The sequence below is a fragment of the Petaurus breviceps genome, unplaced genomic scaffold (genome assembly GCF_028583685.1).
Source record: "Petaurus breviceps papuanus isolate PSGF00001 unplaced genomic scaffold, PetGlider_PUasm1.0 173, whole genome shotgun sequence".
In the NCBI taxonomy this organism is placed as follows: domain Eukaryota; kingdom Metazoa; phylum Chordata; class Mammalia; order Diprotodontia; family Petauridae; genus Petaurus; species Petaurus breviceps.
In genome coordinates, this window is record NW_027185759.1 from 14,120,566 (window position 1) to 14,148,235 (window position 27,670).

General features: G+C 39.3%; 1 protein-coding gene across 1 annotated transcript in view; it reads left to right on the forward strand.

The window, feature by feature from the left end:
- The window catches only part of ARHGEF26 (Rho guanine nucleotide exchange factor 26), a 137,217-nt gene that overhangs the window by 64,279 nt on the left and 45,268 nt on the right, over positions 1–27,670 (forward strand). Inside the window, exons 7-10 of the mRNA XM_069083427.1 lie at positions 13,928–14,080; positions 18,037–18,166; positions 23,073–23,147; positions 26,977–27,066. Of these exons, the coding sequence (XP_068939528.1) occupies positions 13,928–14,080; positions 18,037–18,166; positions 23,073–23,147; positions 26,977–27,066 (448 nt within the window). The remainder of the gene's footprint in view (positions 1–13,927; positions 14,081–18,036; positions 18,167–23,072; positions 23,148–26,976; positions 27,067–27,670) is intronic.

Sequence of the window (27,670 nt, forward strand, 5' to 3'; positions counted from 1 at the left end):
TTCTTCTTCTTCTTCTTCTTCTTCTTCTTCTTCTGCTCCTCCTCCTCCTCCTCCTCCTCCTCCTCCTCCTGTCTGCCTCTATTCCCTAATCCTACTTGATCCCTTTATATCTTTCTTAATTGATCTTGCCCCTCTTTTAACTATACATAAGATCTGAACCAGTGTGAGGACTTTTGAGATTCTTCTCCAAATTTTTCTGTTTTCCTAAATTTTCCCTTCCCAAATTTAACTGCTATCTACTCTACTTGTCAAAATTCCTTTAAGTCACCTGCAAATTTATTTCTCCTTATTATCTAGCTAAAGTCCTTCTTTCTTCATTTTCCCCTTTTCCCACAGAAGTCAGGCATAGGAGAAAAATGTTTTCTATTGGTCGTTTGACATCTTATCCTATCAGGAGAAAATTAGAATATGAATGAATGCATGTAAGTATGATAGAAACAAAAGCTTAGGACACATAAATGTATGCTATGGGAGGAGGCCTTTGATTCATCCATTTTATTGTTGTGAGCAAACTTTAGGAGACATTTTATTTTAATTCACCTTTAAGGCTTAAACTCTACCCATGCACATTACACTTTCAAAGGTTCATTAGCTCTATGGCATTTTTAACATTTTTGTAAAAATAAGAGATAGTGTTGTGTAGTGGTTAGAGTGATCGACTTAGAATTAGGAAGACCTGGCTTAGAATCTTGCTTCAGTTCTTACTAGTAGTCTGGCTTTGTCATTGTCAATAAACCTCTTTCTGCCTCAGTCTCAATATCTTTAAAATGAGGGGACTGGATTCACTGACCCCTCTAGTCCTTTCCAGCTCTGAATCTGAGTTTTATCCTTCATACACACACACACACACACACACACACGCACACACACATATATGTGTGTATATGTATATATATGTATATATATGTACATATATACAGAGAACAATCTACATACAGATAAATCTAGATAGAGCCAGATGTCTAGATGATATGTTAAAAGGAAGACTGAATTAGCATGTTGCTTTTGACGGAGTACTACTGAAGGTCTGAGTTCTGGTCTCTTGCTTTCCCAGCACTGCCAAGCTGATAAGTTTTTCATAGTTTGGTGCCTCTATAGTGCTTTCCACTGCTCAGAGAATAAGGGGCCCTTGTTGCATGGTATCAGGACTGAGAAAGGATTGAGGTATAATATCCATGAAATACCCTCAACTTGAGACTTTTATCTGTGCCTTTTTTTGCCATATGTCTATACACGAGTATATGTTTATCTACATAGTTATATGTATGTATGAGAGGAAGCATGAATATATGGTGGCCATGGAACTGACCTTGGAGCCAGAATGAGGATGGTTCAGATGGTGTCACTGATACCTGCTAAGTCTATGAACATGGCCAAATCCTTAAGCTCTCCATGCTTCTGGCAGCAGCATCTCTCTTAAACTAAGTGGTAGCCAAGCAGCTGAGCTGCCTCAGTGGGGCAAACTTCCTTGCTGGGAGTTCTCTGTCAAAATGGTCCATCTGGATGCAGAAGTCTGCTGAAAAATGGTCAACAACAAATTCCCCAGAAATAGAGGACATACTTTGAAGTGTGCATTTAGAACATTAGCAGCTTCATCACTTTCTTCAGCCTAGGCCATGCACGAGACAAGTCAAGTGTTGTTTAGTAGCATTGGCTGATTTCTGAAGTATAAATGCTTGGGCTGAAAACCAAACAATCGAGTCATAGCAAGCTGGCTTCAACAGCTCTTGTGTGATTTCCTCTCAACTCCCTACTCCCCCAAAAGTACATGTATGCAGGCAAATTCTGACCCCAAAACATTTAAAAAGAAAATAACCTTCCATTGAAACCATCCAGACACATTTGCTATCAAAGAGCACGTAAGCATTAGCATAGAAGGAAAAGGCCACCCTTTAAAAGTGAATTTTCAGCTGCCATAATGCTCACCCTCCCAATTGCCTGGACATGGCTGCTACCCAGAGGTCTCCTTGTTTCTCCTCTTTTCCTTCTAACCCTTTTGACATTTCAATAGTCAAAGCATGAATAAAAAAAAAATTAAAGCAAAATGGAGAATGAAAAGGGTTGGGCTGGGGGGTTGGGGTGGGTAGGAAGCCAATAAATTTCTGTTGCGTTTTGGGTGCTGTGAATTATAGGTATGAAATAGCAATAAAAAAATTTTTTTGTACAAACCTGTTTCATGTTAGCCTTCGTCTACTGGCTCGAAAGAAATGGATGCCATTCTTTAGTGCCAATGTAACTACTTAGAAAAAAAAAATAGAATCCACCCGTGCTAAACCGGAACTCGTTTTGGTAGAGTACAGAATGTCCTTTTCTTTGGTGCTCTCATCAGAAAGTATTCCCCCTGAGTGGCACATGCTTTATGGGCGCTTGTCTGAAATATTCCTTTGTTTATTAAAGATATAATTTATTCTATAATAGCAACGAGGACATTTGAAACTAGCTGGCCGGGCTCAGCGGCTCTTACCGAAGTGAACGTACATGACCGGCTCTGGCAGGCGTCCATAAGCACTTGTATTGGCAGTTCATCTGAGTTAGGAAGAAACCCAAAAATGGTCTAGCTTTGCTTTAGACAGATGGGTATTAATGAGGGAGAAATACTGTGACTAGGGGAGGTGGGGCTGCTCTCAGAAAAGGTGCAGCTTGGACTGGTTCTGCTGAGTGTTGATCATAACCAGAGCTCTGACTCTCATCGTGGAAGCTAAACTCTGGGCTCACAATCTGCCATCAGGACAGTGAGGGCAGGGCTGGCCCAACTGGTTCTGCAGACAATGCAGCTGGCACCACCTCTGCACGGAATATGGCTGGCTAATGTGGCAAGGGCCTTGAGGACAGGGGGTGCATCCTCTCCTTCCATATCCTCAAAGCCTGGCTTCTTCATACAACATGAAGCATGCTATAAAGCTTGGGAACCAGTTTGTGTGTGAGCATTGCCAACTGTGTAACAGTTGTTAGACTGGACTGGCAAGATAGAGTCTGGGTTCAAATACTACCTAGGATGCTTATTATTGTTGTACCCTCAGAATATACGTAATATATAGGTCATGGAGTGAATAGAGCACTGGGCTTAGAATCAGGAATTCATGAATTCAGATTCAGCCTCAGACACTTCCTAGCTGTGTGCCCCTGGGTAAGTCACTTAACCCTGTTTGCCTCAGTTTCCTCGTCCATAAAACGAGCTGGAGAAGGAAATAGCAAACTGCTCCAGTATCTTTGCCAAGAAAACCTCATACAGGGTCACAAAGAGTTGGACATGACTGAACGATTGAGCAACAGAGTGGAAAAGTGAATAGATTACTTCTAATCTTGCCTTGGGTACTTCCTAGTTGTGAGGCCCTGAAAAAGTTACCAGCCTCCCTGAACCTCAGTTTATTCTTCTGTAACTTGGGGATAATAGCAGCACCTGCCTCTTAGGGTTGTTATGAAAATCAAATGTTTGCTGACCTCTCTGCAAGCCTTAAAGAGTTTTATAAATACTATAAATCATCATCATCATTATCACTGGCATTTATATAATGCCTACTGTGTTTCACGCACTGTGCTGAGTTCTTTATAAATATGATCTCCTTGATCGCACTCACTGCATGAAGCAGCCTCAGACATACATAATAGCCTCCCTTTTATGACTCTCTGGTGTCCTTGACCTGCCCACCAGCATGGCTGCCATCCCACCACAAACTCTGCTGTTCTTGGCCATATCCTTCCATGCTTTCTCCATAGAAGAACCTGTCTACACACCGGAGCCCATCCTGTTGGTCTTATAGGACTTTCTGGATACCAGGGAAGCATTTGGGCTGCCCTCCCTTACTCCTCACAGCCACTTCTTTTTTCAGCCACATGGGTCCTCGATGCTATACTTGACTTCATTTGTTGCATGCTTGTCTTCAGGAGTCATATGCTTTGGCTAATTTATCATGCCTCCCACCCCCCATGTGGGAATTTTCTGTTGCCTTTTGCGTCACTTGAAGTTATGACTCTCTATAATTCACCACCATACAACATTTTCTGTGAGAGCATTACAAGAAGGGTATGGCTGGGGCCACAGGAAGCACCTCAGAATCCCTGAAAGCCCGGCACATTTTCCCCAATTTCATCTTGACTGCTTTCTCTCTCCAGTCAGTTCTGGGCCAACATCGCTGTGTGTGTTATTTGTCTCCAAGGTATACTCATTCATGGGACTGTTGCAAGCTGTATGTCACAAACTGGGAAATATATATATCCCTCATGCTTTTTATCCCCCACCATTTTAAGGACCCTCTGAGGAATTTATCTTCAAGGCATCTCAAAGGGTAAAGTTCCAAAAGAATATAAAAGATCACAAATAATACTCTGGTTTTGTGGCAGCATGATTTAATGGATATAACACTGAACTTGACTTCTGAAAAATAGGCTATATCATGCTCCTTATGCTTAGCAGGTATATGAACCTGGACAAGTCATCTACCTATTCTCAGCCTCAGTTTCTAAATCTGTAAAATAGGGAAAACAGTACACCAACCTTACTTGATGAAAACATGAGAAACATTTACATATGATTCTTTACTGCAAATATCTTTTCAATCACACAGTTCATTGAAAGGCATAGACAATACTAAATCCCACTGTTTATTATTTCTCTGGTGAATGCAAAGCAAAACAAAACATTTTTTTTTAGTCTAACAAAACATGGTCTTAAAAGCTCTTCTCCGCCAATACATTCCTATAAACAATACCTGCCATGCCTGCGGTGGGATCATACAGTATTCCTTAAGAGATAAAACTACAGTGGTAACTTTGTTTAGTCATCTTCTGCTTATCAGAAAAATCAGGGAGACTGATATTTGTTTTCTTTGCCATCATGAACCTGGGCAAAGTTCCAATGGAAGGTGAATTCCCTAGAACTGGTGAGATTGTCCAGGTGTCCTATATTTGGGAAAGATATTATGCTGAAAGCATTATGAAACCCTAACAATTAAGAGCCTCTTCAGTGAAAATAATGCTTCATAGGAGACTGGCCCAATATTCCACCCAAGAAAACCTGAAATGGATGCAGAATGACGACCAGTCATTTTCCAAAAACAGACCTTATCACTTAAAAATTTAATGTTACTTTTCAGTTTAAAATCAAGACAGTTTCCCATGCTTCTTAAAACCCAAGATCCTTCTCTAAAAACATTTTCATGGTGGGATCTTGACAATTACGTTCTCCTGGTGAGCCTTGCTGTTTTCTTTAACTGTCCTTCAAAAGGCCTTATTTTCTTGAGCTGTTTGCTTTAAATAGGCTTAATTTGCTTGCTAAAATCATCTTGGCCTTCTTCCTCTTTTCTGTTCCAAGTTTTAGTCTTTTTGTTGGCGCTCAGGCTGAGTGAGGTCAGATTTTCTGGAGAGCTTTCCAGCAATGCAAGAGGAAGCTGCCTGAGGCCAGGAAACCCATTCTATCATTTTTTTTTTGGTTACATATCACAGCATGGAGCATGGAGTTAAGCACAAAGGACACATAGTACACAGAGCAGCTAGGTGGTGTCATAGTAACTAGACAGCACAGGCATAGGGTTAGGAAGACTCATCTTCCTGAGTTCAAATCCAGCCTCAGACACTTACTAGCTGTGTGACCCTGGGCAAGTCACTCAACCAGTTTGCCTCAGTTCCTCATCTGTAAAAGGAAGGAGAAGGAAATAGCAAACTACCCCAGTATCTCTGCCAAGAAAACCCCCAAAGGGGTCACAAATAGTTGGGCGTGACTGAACAACAATACACACTCACTGGATCGGAATTTTTTTCTTTTTCTTGTTTGGGAATTCCTCTTGGATATTGGTTGGAAAATTCATTTCTGAAATAATTGTGAATTGCATCATCAGCAGATTCCCTGAGCACACCGGTGGTGATGATACTGGCACATTTGCCAGTCTGCTGGAATTGAACTTAAAAAAAAATTCTGTAAGAGAATGTCTTATCTATGCAAAGTTTCCAGTGAATTGCTTGGAGAAACATGGAGCCTGCTACAGCTTGGTTTTCCTTCTGTAGAAGGGGAGAAGCAATTTAATGAAGGGCAGATAATGAGTAATTTGTATATTTGATTCTAAGACATAAATATAATAACAGACTTGTAATGTGCTAGTTTACTCCTAAGGCTTTTATTTGCCTGTGCTAATTTTAAAGTAATTATAGCAATGAAATGAAATCTCGAGTGTCCATATGAATCAGACCTCTAGAAAGTCCGCATGCGCTGTGGTACTGGGAGAAGACACTAGACTCAGTCCTTGGATCATAGACCCACTTAATCCATTGCAAGTATTTATTAGGCACCAATTATGAATCAGAGAAACTGTTAAGCACTGGGGAGTAAAGTAAAATAGACCCTGCCCTCAGAGAGCTTACCTTCTCTCTAGACAACATTTATACATAATTATACACACAATAAATATTAGGTCATTTTGTCAGGGAGGCTCTGGCAGCTGGGAGGAAATCAGAAAAGGCTTTCTGTAGGAGCTGGTATCTCTTAAAAGACTGGTTTCCTTTCTTCAAGCATAGGAAATAGAAGCTAAAGGAGAACCCAAACCTGTCTGTTTTTCAGTTATCCTTTGTGGAAAAGACTGAAATGCTTGCCTCATAGCCTATCCATGTTTCAATAGTCATGGATTCACAAACATAAGTATCATGAGGTAGAATCATGAGATCATAGGTTGAGAGATGGAAGGAATTTTAGAGGTCATTGAGAAAAATGCCTTTATTTTGCTGATGAGGAAACTGAGACCAAGAAATGGAAGTAAGTTTCCCAGGGTCCCTTTGCTAATTCTAATATGGGATTAGAAGAAGACCTGGTCTTGAGCAGTATAATTATTTTCTAGGGCCTAGGAACTAATTCAATATCAAAGTTTTGAAGCCTGAGCAGTAAGAGATCTTAGATGGCATCTAGTTCAACCTTTGCATTTTATACCTGGGGAAACTGAGGCCCAGAAAGAGAGGATAATCTTATATGGCATGGGCAAGATGACTTGCCTAAGGTTGTATAGAGCCTAAGTAGTAGGGCACAGATAATTACTTGAGACTGAATTTCTTTCTTATCTGTTTCGTGCCTGCAGGTATTGCATTCTCTTTTTATTAAATAAGTGGTTGAAAATTGACTGTAAATATGTTGTTAAGTCCATGCATAACTAGGTGGGGTAGTGCATACAGTGCCTAGCTTGGAGTTAGGAAGACTCATCTTCCTGAGTTCAAATCTGGCTCAGACACTTACTAGCTGTGCGACCCTGGGCAAGTCACTGAACCCTGTTTGCCTGTTTCTTCATCTGTAAAATCAGCTGGAAAAGGAAAGGGCGATTTGCCAAGAAAGCCTCAAACAGGGTCATGAGGAGTCGGACATGACTGAAACAACTCAACAAGAAGTCTGTGTATTATTAGGTCAGACTTACATTGGGAAGTACAGGCTCAGATAAGATCAAAGCATTATGACTAGAAAGGTCCTTAGCAATCATTTATCTATCTCACTGAATCCCCTCAGCCCCAGAGATGAGGAAACTGAGGCCCAGAGAAGGTACTTGTCAGAATAGAATTGAAACTTAAGTCTAATTCCTCTCACTCCAAATTCAGTGCTCTCTCCGCTGCAATGGCATTATTTGGTTAAATGAACTCAAATCCCAGAAAACTTCATGTTAGCATTTGAAGGCATTCTATTGGTATAAAATGTATTTGTCATGATAGATAGATGGATGGATGGATGGATGGATGGATGGATGGATGGATAAATAGATGGATGGATAGGTACAATGATCATTTATTAAATATTTACTTGTTGCCTGCCACGGTGCTGGCAAAACAAATATGAGCAAGTACTGGAGATTCAAATGAAAACAAGAAAGTCCTTGCCCTCCAGGAGCTTACATTCCAAAGGGGAAGACAAAGCACAAAAGGGAGCTGAGAGGGATATAGGGCTACTCACACTGTGTGGTGTGGCTTAGAACTGGTGGATAGGAAGGGAGGAGGAGGCAGTGGTATACTAGAACCAACTTGTCTCAGCTCTCCAGCAGATTGTTAAATTTTAATAAGAATTTACATTTAGGAAATAGCTAAATGCTACAGATCAAGGCTTGATTTGTTGTTTTGTTGATTGTTTAGATATAAGAAGTAATGGAGAAAAAGTTATTAATATGGATTGAATTTAAAAGTATGCCCTGCGATACATTTTTTTCCCCTGGAGAGCTGGTTGTTAAACATTTACCAGCCCACTCCTGGGTAGAGGCCTATTGAAGAACAATATAAGGAGCTCACTTATCAGAGCTCAGGGTGGTTGGGAGGTAAAGGAGTCCAAGATTCCTGTGGGGAGGAAGTAAGGATAATTATGACTTCTAATTTTGGAGTGACTATCATTTCTTTGAGGGAATTTCCAATAACCCTTTTATAAAATTTAATTTTTTTATATTATTTTCAATTTATGGAATAAAACAAGCATTTTCATAACATATCACAATAAGAAAGATGATTGCACATGAAACTACAATCTACTGTACATAACTTACCATTTCTTTCAAATATACAACAAAATTATCATGTAAGTTTCTTTTTTCTTTCCAATATAATATTTTTATGGCATGGAGGGGGGAGGTGCCCTGGTGAGAGTTAGATTGAAACAGACCTGTTGAATGCTTTGAACAAAGATATGTAGACTATATACAAATTAAAAAAAAATAAATGACACAATGTGATTCCACAGAAAGTAAAATTTTATTTTTTACCTAGAATTTAGCTTTAGCAATTCTAAGTTATAAAAGTTACAATTTTCTGATGTTCTCAATTAGGGGGAAAAAACTTCTTGAAATTAGTCTAGAAATCTTAATTTTGAAAGTGCCCATGGAAAGCTTGTTTTATCACTCTTCTGGCAAAGTTACTGTGTTTTGTTTGTTTTCAAAGAACAATTCTTCTGCTATTCTTATTCAAACTATTAGGATAAATTATATATTAGGTGAGAAGTAAAGTAGCCAATCGATCAGTGTTTATTAGCAGCTTTCTGTGTGTTGGGAGCTCATGTGGTGCTGAATTCGAGAAATACAAAGACAAAAAAAATCAAATTTCCTGCTTTCAAAAAGCTTATAGTCTATTGGAGGAGACAATAAAAGGTCTATATTTGTACATACACAAGTATATGTAACATGCAGTTGCAAGAGTTCCTGATTTTATCAGTATGGGCACTGACCCAGATTATAAATCCCCCACCTTCTTGCACTATACAATGCATTTCATTCAATTCAGTGGTGGTTATTAAATGTCTACTACAAGCAAAGTACAGTGTTTAGGTTCTGGGGGTGCTAAGACTAGAAACAAAGCAGTCCCTCCTAGACTTGTCTTGTTGACCTGCTGTTATCAGAGTTCAGAGCCCTAAGGCCAAGCCAGCATGATGATCTTGGAATTTTGCTAGACTGGTTCTCAATCATCATGGCATCCATTAGCACACCTGTGTCATTGTTCTCTCCAGAATGGTTGGACCCATCAAAGCTTGTGCTTTTCTGGCCAAATCTTTGAGACCCAGAGGCTCCCTTCCTGTTCCCCGGTATTGGAGGTTCATGGAGATGGGAATATCAGGGGAATAATGAATTTGTAGCCACCAGAGCAGGAAATCCACAAGGCTACCATGGGAGTGATTGCCTGTTGCTCCTCCATAGATCTGTTTGTTTTATGAAGTATGAAAGCCCTATTCTTTATGGCTAGAGAATCATCCAGTGTTACTGGTTGGGTTCTGGGTTTTGTTTTGTTTTGTTTTGTTTTTGCTTATTTGTTTTTCCAAAAAGCCAAAGGTTTTTACACATTAAGTTAGATTGTATCTGCAGTGTCCTACTCTTCAAGTGCCTGGATAAAAGACCCTGGCCTAAATCTCCACCATTCCTGGTTTCCAAAATAATAACACCGCCTTCTTGCCAGCCAATCATCCTACAGATCATGTGATGATATGAATTTGCCAATTTGTCTACAGTCTTTCAGCATCAAGATTTTTTATTACATTTTTCAAATGAAGGAGAATAGGATTGGTTTGGTTTCTATCTTCATTAGATAAGTAGCAGAAAATACTTATTTCATTGATGCCTGATTTCTATTTCATACTCTGGCAAACCTTTTGCACTAGTAAATGAAATTTCCTTTTACATAGAGAAAAGCCAAGTTACTGTTGTTTTTGGTGGGCTAGCTGCATTCTTTCTGGTTATTAGTAGTGAGCTAGAGACAAGTACTTAAAATTCCTTTAGCAGAAGAACTTGGCTACTAAGATATGTATTTGTAATATTCATAACTGAAAATTTTACATATAAAAACAGTTTGATGACTAAATAATTACCTGCTATTTCATTCCCCTAAGGGTTTATCTTTGAAACCACATGAAGCTTAATAATAAAGTTTATAGCTATTCTGCATATGTCTGAAAACTAAAAAATCAAAATTAGTTTGTTCCTTGGAATCATAAGACACTCACTGTTTGAGAGATATGTAAAGATATGGAATTGCCCATAGCAACAGAGAAGATGGCAAGATCTTGTGGTGCCTCCTTGGGAAGCAGGATCTGGGGCATCCATTCCATGGCTAATGGAAAGTCAAGCCTAGGGCAATGACATCCCCACACCAGCAGAGAATATATATTTAGAAGATAATTGCTAAATCTTTTCCACTGGCACTACATGGGCTTACATTTATAAAATCATATTTTTTCTTTACTGGGTAAACAAAAAAAAATAACATTTCAGAGTAACTCTAGGGTGATCTCTAGGAAAGGATTTTCTAGTCACCTCCAATCTTCCAATGCAACCTTCAATCTCTTGCCTCACATCACCTGTAAATATCCTCCCAAGCTCCAGTGAACAGTCCCTGCATATACAGTCAAGCACATTTATTATGTGCCAGACATTTTGCTAGGCATTCAGGATAGAAGGATGTCATTGAAACAGTTCCTGCCCTCAAGGAGCTTAAGCTTAGGGGGAGACATTATATTCACGTATCAATAATATGTGCAAAATTTATAAATGAATGCAAGTAATTTGCAGAAGACACCAACAGCTCATCAGATCATGAAAGGCTTCAAGTAGAAAATGGCTATTGAGCTAAGCTTTGTAGAAAACTAGGTTTTCTAAGATCTTAAGGGGAGGAAGAAATGCATTCCAGTCAGGAATGACAGCTTCTACAAGAGGAAACAGAGATGGAACATCATGCATGAGCAAAAGCAAGAAGGCACAACTGCTTGTGTCCACCTCTGTCCTTGCTGCCCATGCCTATTGTTCAGCAGAGGGAGTAGGGGAGTGTTAACACATATGGGAGTGGGAGAAGGCCATGGATTGGGAGGAGACACAGGTGTGGAGGAAGCCAGAAGCAAACACTGCTTAACTGTATGGACAGCCCTGAAGCATTAAGTGTTGGGTTTGTACTTTAGAGAAAGAAGACTAGAGTTGAAGAATAGATGATATGTTTGATTTTTTTTAATCAAGGGCTAAATCTTCTGTGCATTGGCTAGTACCCTATGTGTAGCCATGTAGACCATCAGGAGTGAAAAGGATCTTTGGAACAGGCCACAAGTGGAGCAAACTGATGGGAGCTTGGGAATGCCCAGATGAATGTTCCTTTCTGACTGAAGGTCCACCTTGAGTATGAGGCACACTTTGATGTGATAACCTGATCTTTAAATCACCACCACCACAAACAAACTCCACCTGGGCTCAAGTCCAAGATGGAGAGAAAGATGAAGGCATACCCTTGGGCTGAGATCAACAGCCATCACTTTGGATGATGCAGTCTTGAAAATGGAGACAAAGTCTAGTGTTGTGTCCATTCTAAAGAGTTCTGATAGATTGCCATGATTATTCAGAAAAAAAGTCAGCAAAGTTTGGCCTATGGGCCAAAGTTACGAAAGGTTTTTACATTTTAATATTTTATTTTTCATCTTTAATACTTTATATGTATACAAATATCATACATATTTAATACTATATATGGAAATATAAAGAACAGTCTTAGCTTGTAAGCTATCCAGAAACAGGCAGCAGACTGGATTTGGCCCACAGGCTATTTGCCAACTCCATGATGTAATTTTGATAGGAAAAATAAAAATCACTGCAAGGATTCTGATTCACCATCAGTGGCAATTAGGTAAGAATCATGGCATTGTGTTAGGTCATTAGAAGTTTACAAAGTTTCACATACTCCCCATTTTCAAAAACCTCACAATAAAAGAGAGGAAGTGATAAACATCCATAAGGATAAATACATAGGTATATAGCGTTCAATCTATCAGTAAACATTTATTAAGCACATATTATATGCTAGGCACTCCACTAAGTTCTGCAGATATAAAAAGAGGAAAAAGATATCCCCTGCCCTCGAGGAGGTTACAATCTAATGGGGAAGACAACATGCAAACAAATATATACAAGCTATATACATAATAAATAGGAAACAATTAACCAAGGGAAAGCACTGGAACCAAGAGGTGTTGGGGAAGGTTTCCTGGAAAAAGTGGGATTTTGTTTGGGACTTAAAGGAAGCCAGGCAGGAGGGAGGTCAGTAGTCAGAGTGGAGAAGGGAGAGCTTTCCAGGCAGGGAGACAGAGAAAATGCCCATAGCTAAGAGATGGAGAGTCTCGTTCATGGGACAGCCAGAATGCCAGTGTCACTGGATTGAGTTCCTTTCCTTTCTCCTGAAAACTCCCCTTGAAGTTTTCTTCAAGACTTAGGTCAAATCTGTTCCAGAACTCCAAGCTGCTAGTGCCTTCCCCTCTGAGATTACTCTCCATCTGCTCTATATATGTCTTGTATGCGTGTCATTTATTTCCACATTTGTTTCTTTTTACAACAGAAAGTGAGCTCCTTGATGACAGGGACTCTTTTGGCTCTCCTTTGTGTGCTGCTCCAAGTTTGGCATGGTCCTGGATGCACAGTAAACACTTAGGGATGTATTGGTCAGCTGGAGAACCAGCCTGGCCATCAGGTGGACTTGCATTCAAGACCTGCCCTTGACACATCCTGGCTGTGTGATCCTAGCATGACCATCCAGCTCCCAATGCTCTGGGCAACTCAACTCTCTGAGCCTCAATTTTTGGACAGGTGCCCATCTGTCCTGATGGAATATCCCACCCAAACCCACATTCCATTGCCAAGAAGGGAGAGAGATGCACTTTCTCATCTCTTATTCCGTGCTAGTCTTAACTGTTGAACTTACAAAATATCCAGTTTGCTTCTTTTCATCTTTCCATTCACATGACTGCAGACTTTGTGTATATTGTTTTCCTGGTTCTACTTCTATCACTCAGCATCAGTTTATACCAATTTTCTCACGCATTTCCCTGAATTCTTCATATTCATAATTTCTTAAGAAACCATGTTATATCCATGCACCTAGTTAGCTTAGCCTCAATCAAGGGCACTTATAGTCTTTCTTTTTTTCTTTTCTTTTTTCTTTTTTTTGCTTTTTGGAGGGTAGTTGGAGTTAAGTGACTTTCCCAAGGTCACACGGCTAGTCTTTGTGTTAAGTTTCTGAGACCAGATTTGAACTCGGGTCCTTCTGACTCCAGGGCTGGTGTTGTATTCACTGTGCCATCTAGCCGCCCCCCCCTTACATTCTTTTTAATTATTTTCTACCACAATGAACAGGGCTACTAGAAATACTTTTTATGCATATGGTGCTTCCTCTTTCCTTGAATTCCTTGTGCTATAGGCCTAGAATTGGTCATTTATTTCTGAAATTGCCCTAAATTCCATAGTCTTCTGTCAGAAGTTGCATATTGTCTCTTTCAGAATCTTTCCATGCTTTCCCAATCCTATAGATTCTTTTATCAAATAAATCCAAGATATCATAGGAAGAAACTTTCAATTCCTGTTAAATGCATATTATTATTTCTCTAAAATTTTCTGTAAAATGAATATTATTATTTCTCAAGTGTACCAAGTAAAAGAAAAGATAAAATATAAATGCTTCTATTTTTCAGATTCTTTAAAGAATTAGAAGAAAGACACCAAAATAATATCTTCCTAGAAGATATAAGTGACATTGTAGAAAAACATACAACATCCACATTTGATCCATATATAAAATACTGTACAAATGAAGTCTACCAGCAACGGACTCTGCAAAAATTAATGTAAGTAACATTTGTTGTATTTGCAAAATACTGATCTGGTTTTAAAAGACTAAAGTCAGTAAGGGGGACTACACTAGTTTTAGAATTGTCTGTTTTAGAATTGACCTTTTGGTATGAAACATGAATAAATGGAAGAATGGAAAATCATTGACTAAATCCTTATTATGTGCCAAAGGCTGTACCAGAAGCAAAAACAGTCCATGATCTAGAAGCTTCTATTCTCCTGGGGGAGATGGAGCACAGTGACCAAAAGAGGCACTTTTTCTGGAAAGCTGTAGGGATGGGAAGTGGGGCTTTGGGGGAGTAAATTAGCACACCCCATTCAGGAACAATGACATTGATTTGGTCATGGTTCATGGTCCCTGAACTTGGGGGAAACAGGGTAGAGGCTATGTGGGCAAAGGAGGGAGAGATGGCCAGAGTCAGAAATGAAGGGAAGCTAGGGAAGCTTGACTGGAACTCTTCCTGATATCTTGGTTTGAAAGAGGTATTTACTAATCAGGTGAACATGATTCTAGAATAGGATTTTCTCTAGAGCATGAAGGTAGTTGTGAGATGGCAAGAAAGCAATGTGAATGTTTCTATGTAGGAAATATGGAGAGGAAGGAGAACAGCTTCTAATAATATATTATAGAATCTCAAAATTTAGAGTGAGGAAATATCTTGGAAATCATTCATTGCACCACCTTGTTCATTCTATAAATGGAAAATGAAGACCACAGGGGTGGAGTGAAACAATTCTAACTAGTACAAGGCAGGACAGCAACCCTGATGCCCTGACTCCTGGTCCCCCATTCTTTCTGCTGTGGGAGCTCAGGGGCCATGGAGTTTCTTTCTACACCTTCTGGAGGAGTAGTCATGCTTTCTTTGCTCTGGGAAGGGGAAGCCCATTCATTACTTTCCAAGGCATCAAGGGAATTTTTAGATTTCTCTGATTTTCACAACTCATTCCTTATGTTTGACTGAAGGTGCCCCCTCTTCAATATCCCAGGCTCATAGGTTAGAGCTGGCATGGTTTTTGAGAAATCATTAAGGCCAAACCCCTCATGTTACAGCTGAGGAAACCAAAATGCAGATATGCTGACTTACCCAATGTCACGTGAAGGCAAATGGCTGAGTCAGAATTGGAATTCAGGTCTCTGACTCCCATATGTTTTTTCTATTCCATCATACTGCCTCTCTCTTATACCTGTTGCTCTAGGGTCAAGAACAGATCAATCACCTACCTCTCTTCCCGTAGATTATATTCAGTTACATGGGCTTAGGGGAAAATATTGTTTCACGTCAGTTGACATGAATGGGAGGCAATGGGGGAAAATAAAGCACTTCTTGAATTCAAACAAATGAGCAAACTCTATTATCCCAAGGAAGTTCTGCCTATGATGCAATTGTGCATTGGTACGTGTGTAAACAGATGACTCCCCCTAACCCAGCTAATGAGGGCTCTGGCTTTGCCCTCTCTACAGGTCTCCCTTGTCATTCTTTAGCAAAGGTTTCAATCATGTTATTCTCAGGGCCTGGTGATGATTGCACAAGGAAACATTGCCACACTTTGGCTTCCATCCCTTGACTTGAATCTCAGATGCAAATGCCTCCAGCCCCATTTTGGGGAGAGTGCTGCCAGGACTAATGTGTCTGCATGCTCTCTCCTGGGATCTTGGGCGTTTGATTCCCACAGCACAGGGCTCTGGCAAGCTTCCATGCAGACCAGGTGTGTTCGGTGGGTGGGTGTGAGGATTATCCTGCAGGGGCCCTACATGGAGATAAAGGATCCTCTTTTGGTAGGGAGGGCTGGCTCTGGCCCTTCATCTGCAGAAAGCTGTCCTTGAGGAGGGGGAGGGTTGGAATCAGCCCCAAACCACCGCCATACTCAAAGAAGGAGATTCTCCAAAAATAATTGAAAAACTTTCCATGAAAAATCAATTGCTATACTTCCTGACCTTAATTCTAATGACTTGTCTAAAAGTGCTTCTCCCCTCTTCTGACCCCCGCATGTCTTATTGAAGCTAGTGCAAAAGAGAGAGTTTAAAATCCCATAGAGATATTGGAAATTTTAGGGGAAAACTGCAAAAAAAAAGTGGGTTTTTTAAAGTGTCAGAGCAAGATTTTGAACCCAGACCTCTGGGCTACAAGTCCTTCTTTCACTAAGGTACCATTTCACTTTTCCTCTGCAGAATATGGTTTATATTTTAAAATTCTTTTAAAATAGTTGATGCTTTTCCTTTTTCTTTTAAAGCAAAAATGATTTATTTTTTAATCTCATAGATTTGTTGCTTTCTTTTTTATAAATGTGTTATTCTAGTTCAAAGTAGATAAAAACTTTCTTTAAAAAAAATAACAGTACTTAAAAAATCACCTTCATTTCAGAGTATATCTGTCTGTCCTCTCCCTTGTAAGAATAAAAAATGAAAGCAAATGATGAGAGGGGAGGGAAGGAAGTTTAGCAACATACATGAACCAAGTCTGACAGAATAGGGAGAAGGGAGAGAGCTGCATTTTCTCCTCTTTCATTTGGGGTTCAGCTGTAGTATCAGAATTAGAAAGCTTTCATTTGGAAGCTTTGCATTTTGTTTTGTTTCATCTACTATGCCAGAAATTTCTCATTTTCATTTTTAATAGGCTTTATTGAGGAATATCATTTGTTCTTTTTTGTTTTGCAAAGGAGAACTCCTCATAATCAGCATTTCCTCCCACTTCCCAACTTTCCCTACCATCCTCACCTGGTCATAAAAAGAGCACTAAGTAATCTGATATTTTCTGAGTTGTCAGATCAATTTATAGGATCATAGATTCAGAGATTGAGAATTGGAAGCAACCTTGGAGTTCATCAAATCTAACCCCCTCATTTTACAGACAAGGAAAGTGAGGTCCAGAAAATGTAAGTGACTTGCCCAGGGTCACACAACTATAAGTCTTCAAGTTCAACTATAAAATGCTTTCTTTTTTAGTCTTGTTTTCTCTTGACCTCCATTTATCTGTAAAGCAGAGATAATAATAGCATCTAACTCACAGAGTTTTTATGAGGATCAAAGAATATGGTGTGTGTTGAGAAATCTTAAAGCATGAGTTATTAGTACTCATTTATTCATTGAACAAATGTTCATACAAAGAGAACTAATGCATGTATCTGTGCCTTCAAGTATCTTTTAATCTGTTAAATGTGATAGTAGGGTTCTCATCCTCTGCTTCTCTCCTGGCCTCTTTCAGAAATTGTAGGACAGACTCATCAGCCAGTTAATAAGCATTTATTAAGCACCTACTATATGCCAGGCACTTTGCTTAGCTCTGGGGATACACAGAATTAGAAAAAAAAGACCTTTGGAGCATCCTAGTCTTTGAAATGCTGTCATGGGAATGGTAGGAGCATCAGAAGTCTATTGGCTGCCTGAAGCTCTGCTCCCTCATGTTGGGAGTCTGTTAGGCCATCTTCTTTCTTCACGTATATTGGTTCTCTAGAGCAGGAGCGAAACTATGAATTGAAATATTATATTAGTGCAAATACAAATTTGGAAGGAGTTGCTTTCTTCACAATATAAGTAGAATTCATCTCTATGTGGGGACCAGTTAGGAAATGGGTGCTGAGTTAGAATAAGTGCAGGAGGTGGAAGTGTTTACATTGAGAACTTGGTAATCTCCTTGGGTATGTTCAAAGGTACCAATCTGCTGACTGGTTACATTTTGTGGTCAGCTTTAGCGTTCCCTAGACTTGTAGCCCATGAAAGCTTCCATAAACTCATGTTTTTGTGTTATTCCATTTTGAAAGCCTCAGAAATGAACTAATTATGGGATTGTGGGGGTTTTAGATTTTAAAATTCATTATGAATGAAACTTTTGTCATGTATGTATATATATATATATATGTATTCCTATTGGCTATTTATTTGAGGAGATAAAGTAAAAATGGAGAGCAAATAATCTTTTGAAATGTTTTTTTTTTCTTTTTCCCCCTTTCTCAGAGCAACTAATCCATCTTTTAAAGAAGTATTATCTCGGATTGAATCCCAAGAAGAATGTAGGAATTTACCCATGATCTCTTTCCTCATTCTCCCCATGCAGAGGGTTACACGTCTTCCCTTGCTGATGGATGTAAGAAATTCATTTTAATTAATTTTTTTTATTTCACTCTTTGTATAATTAAGGAAGAGACTTTACTATTTGGATTTAGGGAGTGTACTTGCTAAAATCATTTGTGACAATGATAAGACACATTTGTCCTTATTCAGTAAGAAGCTGCTGTATGGCAGAAAAATCTTAGTCTGTATTGAGTTTTCTTTGGATGTCATCTACAATACAAGCAATATCATGAACCATGGACCTTGCATTGGAGAGGGACCTCAATGGCCATCTCATTAGCCTCCCCATGAAAGGAATCTCCCCTCCAACATTCCTGACTCATGGCCATCCATCCTCTACTTGAAGAACTCCATGGAGGGGTAGCCCACCACCTTCACAGACAGCGCATTCCATCTGGACACTACTAAAAGTATGAGGAAGTTTTTCCTGACATAGACCCTCAATTAACCTCTTTGCCATTTCAGCCTCTTGTTCTTACTTCTGCCCTCTGGTACCAAATAAAACAGGTCTACTCTTTCCTTCATATTAAAACCCTTCAAATACTTGAAGACAACTGTCTAGAACTATAACTGACTATAACTATAATTATAATTAACTCTACCTGCTCCTCCTAGTCTTCTCGGAGACTCGTACTGATTCATGTGACATATATATGGAATCAGAGTTCCCTCAGGGAACTTACAATTCCTTCCTTCCTTCCTTCCTTCCTTCTTTCCTTCCTTCCTTCCTTCCTTCCTTCCTTCCTTCCTTCCTTCCTTCCTTCCTTCAATTAGTCACATATTCATTCAATTTCTATATCTAAGAAATATTCAATGGAATCTTATGTATAAGGTATCATGAATTCTTTGAAGTAGAAAGGGCAGTGACCTTGTCATCATAACACTTATGTTTGAGCTCTGACTCTCCTACACTCAAATTGTGAAACCTTGGTAAATATCACTTTTTGGGAGCCTTAGTTTCCTCATCAGTCAAAAGAGAAGAATGACTTATATTGTCTTCAAGGACTTGTCCAGTTTAAACATTCTTTGCTTCAAAGGTGCTGGTACTAGGGGTTCTGGTACTAAGGAGATAATGTATGGAATAACAGATTATTCCTCAAATGTAGAAAAATAGGTATTAAATACTAAAATGTTAAACAGTTGATAACAAATGTGAAAATTAAGAAACAAAGGTAAAGTAAATGTCATTCCTTTGCTAGGACACTGTCTTGGAAATGCTGAGCATGAAACTGTCTTTCGAATGAAGAGAATGTAGCTTGGGGAAAGCAGGAGAATGGACCAGGGAGATTGATAGGCATTGACTTGCCTTATTGGGTCAGAAATTGTAAGAAAAATGGGAAGAACAAGAATTGATAGGGAAGGCTGGTCCAGACCTGATCAGAGCTGGAAGCTGGTTTCCTTCTTGTTAATTTTTCTTGTTTTCCCAAGTGAAATAGTTTATTGCTCTTCATAATTCATCTTGATGGCAAATTCCCACAGTAAGGAAGCATCATTTAGGGCACATTCACTTTTTAAAGTTCAAGATCTGGCACACAGAATTTTATAGAAAATACTGAAGTAGAGATATTCCTTGCTTTAGGCAATGTATCTGTTCCACCAGAGTTGGCTCCCAAATGAACCCAGTTTTCCCATGGACCATGAGCCCTGACATGCATCCAGCGAACATGTGTTGAGTCACCATTATGTGTGAAGCATGGTGCCAAGCATTGTAGACAGTTGTATACGTCTGATTTCTATTGTCAGTTAAGATTTCTTCCAAAGAGAAATAAACCATCAGAGCTACAGTTGGAGATGAAATCTTTGAAGTCTCTGAAAGGCAGTGTTGTGGGTAGGAATTATAAAGAGGTACATCCGAGCTTATTTAGTGGAAAAAGCTGGGAAATAAGACTCAACTTGAGACTTCTTCAGAATTTAGAATTGAGGAACAATCCTCAACTAATGCTGGTTCTCATCTTCTCTTGAACTTACAGTCTTGGGAGTTGTCTAGACAATGGAAGGCTTAAATGACTTACGTGGGGTAGTGTGTGTGTGTGTGTGTGTGTGTGTGTGTGTGTTACAGGCAGAACTTGAATCCATATCTTCAAGGGTCTGAAGCTAGGTCTCTATTATGCTAATAATTACATCTATCTGAAATGAAATGGAATTGCCTCAGGCCACATTGAGCTTCCCATAATTCAAGGTTTCCCAAACAAGTCTAGATAAGCACTTACCCAGAATAAAAGAAGAGAAGAGGTCCAGTGCAGATTAGACTAGATGGCCACTGAGGTCCCCACTGACTCTGAGATTCCATGAAAAGGCAGCGTGTACTTTACACAGAATAAAGAGATTGATTCTAAATATTGAATTTTGAACTCTTACAAAATGGCTTTCTGTTGACATATAACAGTTATATTTTCATTTTCCAGAATTTTGTTCTTAGATGACAAATTTACATGTTTACCTTTTTTTCTTAATGTCACACTTCTGAATAATATCAATAAAGCTATTAGTAGCATTTATTAAGCACCTAGTATCTGCTGGAGATCCCAGAACAACAAAAGAAAAAATCTCTCCTTTAAAGGACCTTACTGTACACGTGTGTGTCCTTTTTCTTGCTCATTAATAATTTTTACTGAATGTGTTTCCCAAGATAAAACATAACTTTTACTCTTTAATCCCATGTGTATTTGGACTTTAACTGTCCTGTGACTGAACCGGCATTAGAATTATAGTCTCTTGGAGTTTACAAACTGGAAGGGACCATAGAGGCCACCACCTAGGACAGATGAGAAAAAGGAGGGTCTTCTGACTTGCTCTTAAATCATTTTTGTCTCATGGACCCCAGTGGTGGTAGTCAGATTCTTCTCAGAAGAATCTTTTTAAATGCCTAAAATAAAATACATAGTGTTACAAAGAAAATGCTGACATACAGTTATTCCCAGTATTGAAGGATTGCTATACCCATGACCTTTAGTCTCCATTTCTCCCCTTGCCTCAGGACAGTCCAAAGCAGGCTTTAGTGAGAATTATGCCAGTGAAGGAAAGAGACCTACATATTTTGGAAAGTGTTTTTCCTCCAGGAACCTCATCTTTGCATCTAGGATAATGGGCACATGTCTGGCCCATGCTTTCTCTAGCATCTATCTCATCTCCTTATTTTTGATCCAGGAGTTATTGGGACAAACCTCAGTCTTGGAGAATGCCGTTTTTGAGAAGGTGTGGCATTGTGGCCCAGAAAGTGCTATCACTACCTAGAAAAGCACCATATTTGAACAGTCAGAAAACAGGTCTTTGCCCTTAAAGTACATCCCTAATTCATACAATCTGGGAAGCTCCCATCTGAATCCTTAGCTCAGGTGAGAAAGTCTGAAGTCACTTCATCCTCCATTAAGTCGGTCCTCTTGGTTTCTTGTCTTACTTGACAGCGCACTTCATTCCAACTTTCTCACCACTTCCTAATTCTGAAGTCTCATTTAGAAATCTGGCAACACTAGAGAAGCAGCTACATTTCTCAATGGATAGAGTCCTGGGCCTAGAGTCAGGAAGACCTGAGTTCAAATCTGGGCTCAAACACTCACTAGCTGTCATTTAATTTCTGTTTGCTTTAATCCTCTGGAGAAGGAAATGGCAAACCCTCCAGTGTCTTTGCCAAGAAAACCCCCTGGATAGTATGGTCCATGGAGTCACAAATATTTGGATATGACTAAACAACTGAATAAACACATAAAACACTAGAGAAGTCACAATATGCCTAGGATATTTTCACTTTGCTTTTAATTTAGGAATTTCGATAAAATTGCCAAATAAGGTTTAAAAAAAAGTATTATAACAGTTTAATTGCATTAGTGGATTTTGTTTGAGTTGGATTTTTTTCTTGGTCTGTCCTTACAAGATGGGAATGTACAAATATGTGAGGTCTAGTTCCCCTGAGCTGAATCAGTCCCTTTGACCTGAACCAGTCCCCTTTGAAATCCAGTGCAAGTCATAGGGTGCAGTATATAGGTGCCAAAGACCATCTCACATGCTTTCTCTTCAAATTTTCCTACTCATCACATATTTTATTACCTTTTTCACCATCCTGTGCTTAAAGATATTCCAAATACTGAATAGCTTTTTGTTTAATGTCATTTTCATATTTACTGAAACCCTTTGTAGACCACTTGAGTAAATGGATGTTTCTCCTGTCCATTCTGTGTACAGAGCTTAGAGGGTGGGATAAGGCAGGAGGCAAAGGGAAGAAAGGAGATCAAAAAGGTGAGATAAACTACAGTCCCTGTGATGAGGCTCAGATACTGATACTTGTAATCCATGGTAATCCACATGACAAGCACATTACACAGGGTCCAGCCTTGACTACCCAAGAATGATGTTGCCACATCATTTCTTTCTCGATGTGTAGAATGAAGCATAGGTTTATGGGCATGGTCACTATATTGATTCCCCATACTTGCCTGACCTTATTTGTTACAATATTCTATTGTAAGGAATCATCAATGGAAAATGAGAATGGTAATGTCATCCTGAAAGGGAGGGGTTGAATTCACCATTCATAATGAAACTTATTTTTTCAGATGTAATAGAGGAATAAAATAGAGGAATTTTTTTTCTTAACTACATAAATTTGCTAAAAGAGTTTTGCTTTTATTTTTAATGTTGGGGGGGGAAGAGAAAGAAAATCAGTTTCTGTTCATTTAAAAAAAGGGAATTTTTAAAAAAGTGATGTTGGTAAAAAAAAAAAAAGGAAAAAGCATCAATACAACATTTACAGAAAGGGAAAAATGCAGCACAGTGCAGGGTACTTTGCTAGAGAAGAACAGCACAAAGTGAAGAGGGGAGATCCTGAGGTTTGAGTTTGGCATTCAGGACCTCCTCTGGATTGACATTGCTCCTATTTAATGTATTAAAACCAATTAACATTATTGGCTTCTAATTCATTCCAGACCATCTGTCAGAAAACACCTAAAGATTCGCCCAAATATGAAGTTTGCAAACGGGCTCTGAAAGAAGTGAGCAAGGTAGGATATTGAAAACCTCACCAAGTGGTCCTCGGTTCAAGGGCTTTAGTAGGAAGGGAAGGAACAAGCATTTATTCAGCACCTACAGGTGCCAGGCATCGTGCTCACTGTTTCATAAATATGGTACCATTGTGCAGTTGCTGGTGGTGGTTGTGTTAGCTTGCTGCCTTTCAGGGGCCTGCTACTTTTTCTTTTTTTATGGAATCTACCAGAGCTGCCATGAGGGACTATCACTACACAAGCATTGAGTAAGTATTTACACTGTATCATCTCACTGAAATGAAGTTACACTGTATCATTTCACTGAAGTGAAGCAATCCATGCTCTCAAGGAGTTTACATTCTATAGGGGAGACAAGTACATAAAGATATGTGTATAGCATAGGTGTGTATAGATGATAATAATTTGAGACATAAGCAGAGTAGATAGAAGGTTACTATGGGAGGAGGTGATGAGTAGAGGACCCCGAGTAGCTCATGGGATTAGGAAAGGCCTCCTGCAAAAGGTGGGATTTGAACTCAATCATGAAGGAAACCAAGGATCCTAGAAGTGGAGGGAAGGAATGAGAGCATTCCAGGCATGGGAGACAGCCATGAAATAATGGATGTAAATTCCTTCATAGACCTAAAATCTGTTTGTAAACATCAGCTACTGGTATTATCAATAGCATTATTACTTTATTATCAATATTATTCTTATCATTAATATTGTCAAATATGCTTTTCTGTGGAACTTCAGGGACAGTTGCCAGTCCTGGATGGCCTGATCTCAGAAAACTCTTCCAGGTTGCTGAAATCCAATGAGACAAGGATTAGCAACCTATAAAAAGAATTCAACTGTGATGGATTGCTAGTTGTTTCAACTAGATGCGGCCCTAAGCCCTTTTTGAGAGATCATTGGAGCCTGGCAATTCGTCCTTGGGAAATGTCCTTTTTTTCCCTTCCTTCTCTTGATTCCTTCAATCAGCAGATCAACAAACATTTAATAGACACCTACTGTGTATTGAACGCTAAGAGTGGCAGATACAAAGACAGAAATGAAGCTGTCCCTGCCCTCAAGGGACTTACATTCTATTGGGGGAAATAGTATGTTCATATATAATTAAACACATAGACATACAAATTAAATAGAAGTTATTTCCAGGGAGGAGAAGGATGTCCTAGCAGGTATAATGCAAATGCCAGTTCTCTTGACTTGCGTCCATAGTTTGATGTTTATTTAAGCCAGAAGACATTCTTACTGAAGGAGGAATTAGAGAAAGTCTAAAAAAATCTTGGAACATTTGAGTTGATTGTCTTCTTACCAAACATCTCAAAATACTCTGCTTAATAAAAATTAAGATTGTTTTGGTATCTATTAGAAATCAGTTTTAAAAGGTTTTATCCTATAGATTTTTTTTTTTAAGTCATGACTTGGAAGTGGGAGGAAAAAAGAGAAACTTCTAAGGAATCTTAGCATTCCATCAGAAAATTACGATTCCAGATTTGTGAGACTGGAGGGACCAGGAAAGATCAATTGATCCAGCGGACTGTCTTCTGTCAGATAAATATCAAAACCAGTTAGGACAGACATTTGCTGTCCGTGTTCTTTTAGAGGAATTCCAGAGACCTCTGGCTGCTTTATTTGCCACATTCTAGTGTTGTTGTTTTTTTTTTTCTCCCTGAGAGAAGCTTGCAGATTTAAAAGCAAACTCAGGGGTCATTAGTACCAGCCTGTAGCTGGCTTGGGAAACCCTCTGCAGTATCCCCTCCCCCACCAAAGTATGCATCTCACCTCTGAGAAGAAGCCCACTCTCTCCCAAGCAGCCCCTTTCTCTTTAGGAGAGCTGCAATTATCAGGACATCTTTCCTTAAATCAAATATAAATCTGCCTCTCTGAAACTTCTATCTAGTGCTCCTCATTTTTGTTCTTGAGGGCCAAGGGGCAGCATATTTTGGTGGAAGAAAAGAATGTCAGTTGTTGAATTTTAACGTGCCAATTGACAGAAGTCCTTGTCAAAGTTTTATTCTGGAGGTCAATCAATTCCACTCGCTGTCATTGGTCTTCAAAGGTTGTTAGCCCACGTGTTTTAATCGCGAACAAGCCTTTATTAAGCATCTACTGCGTGTCAGGTACTGTGTTATACACTGGGGATCCAGAAGCCAAAAACAGTCCTTGACCTTCCACTTTGATAGAGCGCAAGTGCTAGGTGTGAATCACACTCCTTAGGATGTCTTTAATGTCGACATGCTCCTTTTTATTTTAAGATTGATGTATGACACTTTAAAAGGAACAAAGGAAGGAAATTAGTATTTATTAGACTCTTACTTTATGCCCTTCTTGTGCTAAGTACCAGGGATAGAAATATTTGAAAAAGAAAAACAATCCCTACCCTCCAGGAGCATGAGTGAGAGAAGAGAAGATACTAAAAGAAAGGGAAAAGAGTGGTGGGCTTGGCATGGTTTGAAGTCCAAGTGAAGATCAAATGCCCTCTGTGGTGACTCATCTCTCTCTATATCATGAGAGTACATTTGATCTTTGGACAAAGTTCACATGGAGTCAGGTCTGCTGGATTCCTGAGGCGATGCAGTGTTACAGGGCTCTCTTCTGCTACATCATCTTGGAGCAGTAATTGGTAGGACTTTAAGACAAGGGAGCTGGCTTTCTTTTCTTCCTGAATTTGTGAGTTTAGAGTGGCTGTGAGATCCATTTTAAAGGGAAATCCTAAATGTGCTTCCTGTAAGACCCTATTATGGGGCCAAGTGTATGCCTCCCTAGCCCCATATATGCTCCCAAAGATATCACTCTCATAGGCAGATGAATTCTGGTATGCAGCGGTCAAATTTCTTTCTGGCCCTTGCATGTTACTTTTAAATAGATCCTGGTATCATGTTTAATTCTGTGCACCCTCTACCCCAGTTCCATGGCACCAAATTTCCAGGATATAATCAGCAAAAGTCTTCCTGAGGTCCTAGCCATCTGTACACATTGCTGAAAGTCTTCTTGCACCCAGAATATCACCCCCTGGCCAATCAGTCAGACCTGCACATTTTAATTATTATCAGGCAGCTGGTCACAAGTGTCCTCATTATCTCAGATGTGAGGAGGGAGATTTCTCTAATTCCTCCTGCAGTAACAATGTCTTATGTCTTAAACACCAAACTATGGACTCAAGTCAAGAGAACTGGCATCTGCATCATACCTGCTAGTACATCCTTCTCCTCCCCAGAAATAGCTACTATTTAATTTGTGTGTCTTTGTGTATACTTATATATGAGTTTTCGATCTGAAGTCAGGCAATCTGAATTTTGAATACTGGTTCTGCTACTTCAAACTGTGTGGTCTTAGGCAGTCCATTTCTACCTGTATGTGCCTCAGTTTCCTCATCTATAAAATAAGTATAATGAGAGATGGGCTAGCATCCCTGGGGATACAAAGAAATAAAATCACCCCAGAACTTCATGTGTAATAGCAGCAGCAGTAGTAATGGTAGGAGCAGCAGCAGAAGCAGCAAAAGCAGCAGCAACAGCAGAAATGGTAGAGATAAGCACTCTGTGTGTATGTGTGTATGCATGTGAGTGTGCATTTGTTGAAGTCAGAGGTAAGGAGAAAAAGAATAATTCTGTTGTTCAGAATAAGTCTTTTTTTTTTAATCTAGGAATCCTCATCTTTGTTTCACAAGTGGCAACATCCCTGATAGCCATACCTAATTAGATTACACACGTGGGTTCTTCTGTAGTGAGAAGGAGTTTCATGAAGTGAGCATTTCCCAAAAGAAGTTTGTATATAAAAGGGAAAATGAGCCTTCTTGGTTAATTCAGTTTGACTGATTTCTTCCTCTTTTCTCTAGTTGGTTCGTTTGTGTAATGAAGGAGCCCGGAAAATGGAACGGACTGAAATGATGTACACAATTAATTCACAGTTGGAATTCAAAATAAAGGTACCCTCATTTCTATTTGTAGTTCAATATATTGGCGTGGCAAATGATGGAAAATGGGCTCTGCTTTTTCTTAGTACTGGCAACAGCTAAGAATCTGTGGAAATGTATGGGGTTAACTGAAAGCAACAGAAATAATGGATTTGAAATATGGAAAGGTTACTTTTCCAAGAAAGGCTATAAATGATTACCCAGAAACCACCTGGAAAGTCATAACATAATAGATGTGATGACATCCGATTACTGACACTCAACAGCAGGATCCTTACTCAGGAAATGGATAGAAAAGCGAGTGTTTCCAGAAAGGTCTTTTGTAGGGAAAAATGCCAAGTTTGGGGCAAAAATTGAGAATGATGTAATTTTAGGACAGAAAGTAACCTTTGAGATGTTCTATTCCACCCCCTCATTTTAAAGACAAGAAAACAGAGGCTCAGAAAAATTAAGTGACTTGTTCAAGAGCACTCAGCTGATGAGTGGCGGTGCTGTGACCATAATCTGGAATTGCCTGATCCCCCTCCCACTGATCTCGCCATTAATCACCACTGTCCTTTTTCATTGTTCCTTACTGCACCAGGGAAACAGGGTTGTGCCAGGGCTTTTTTTTTTT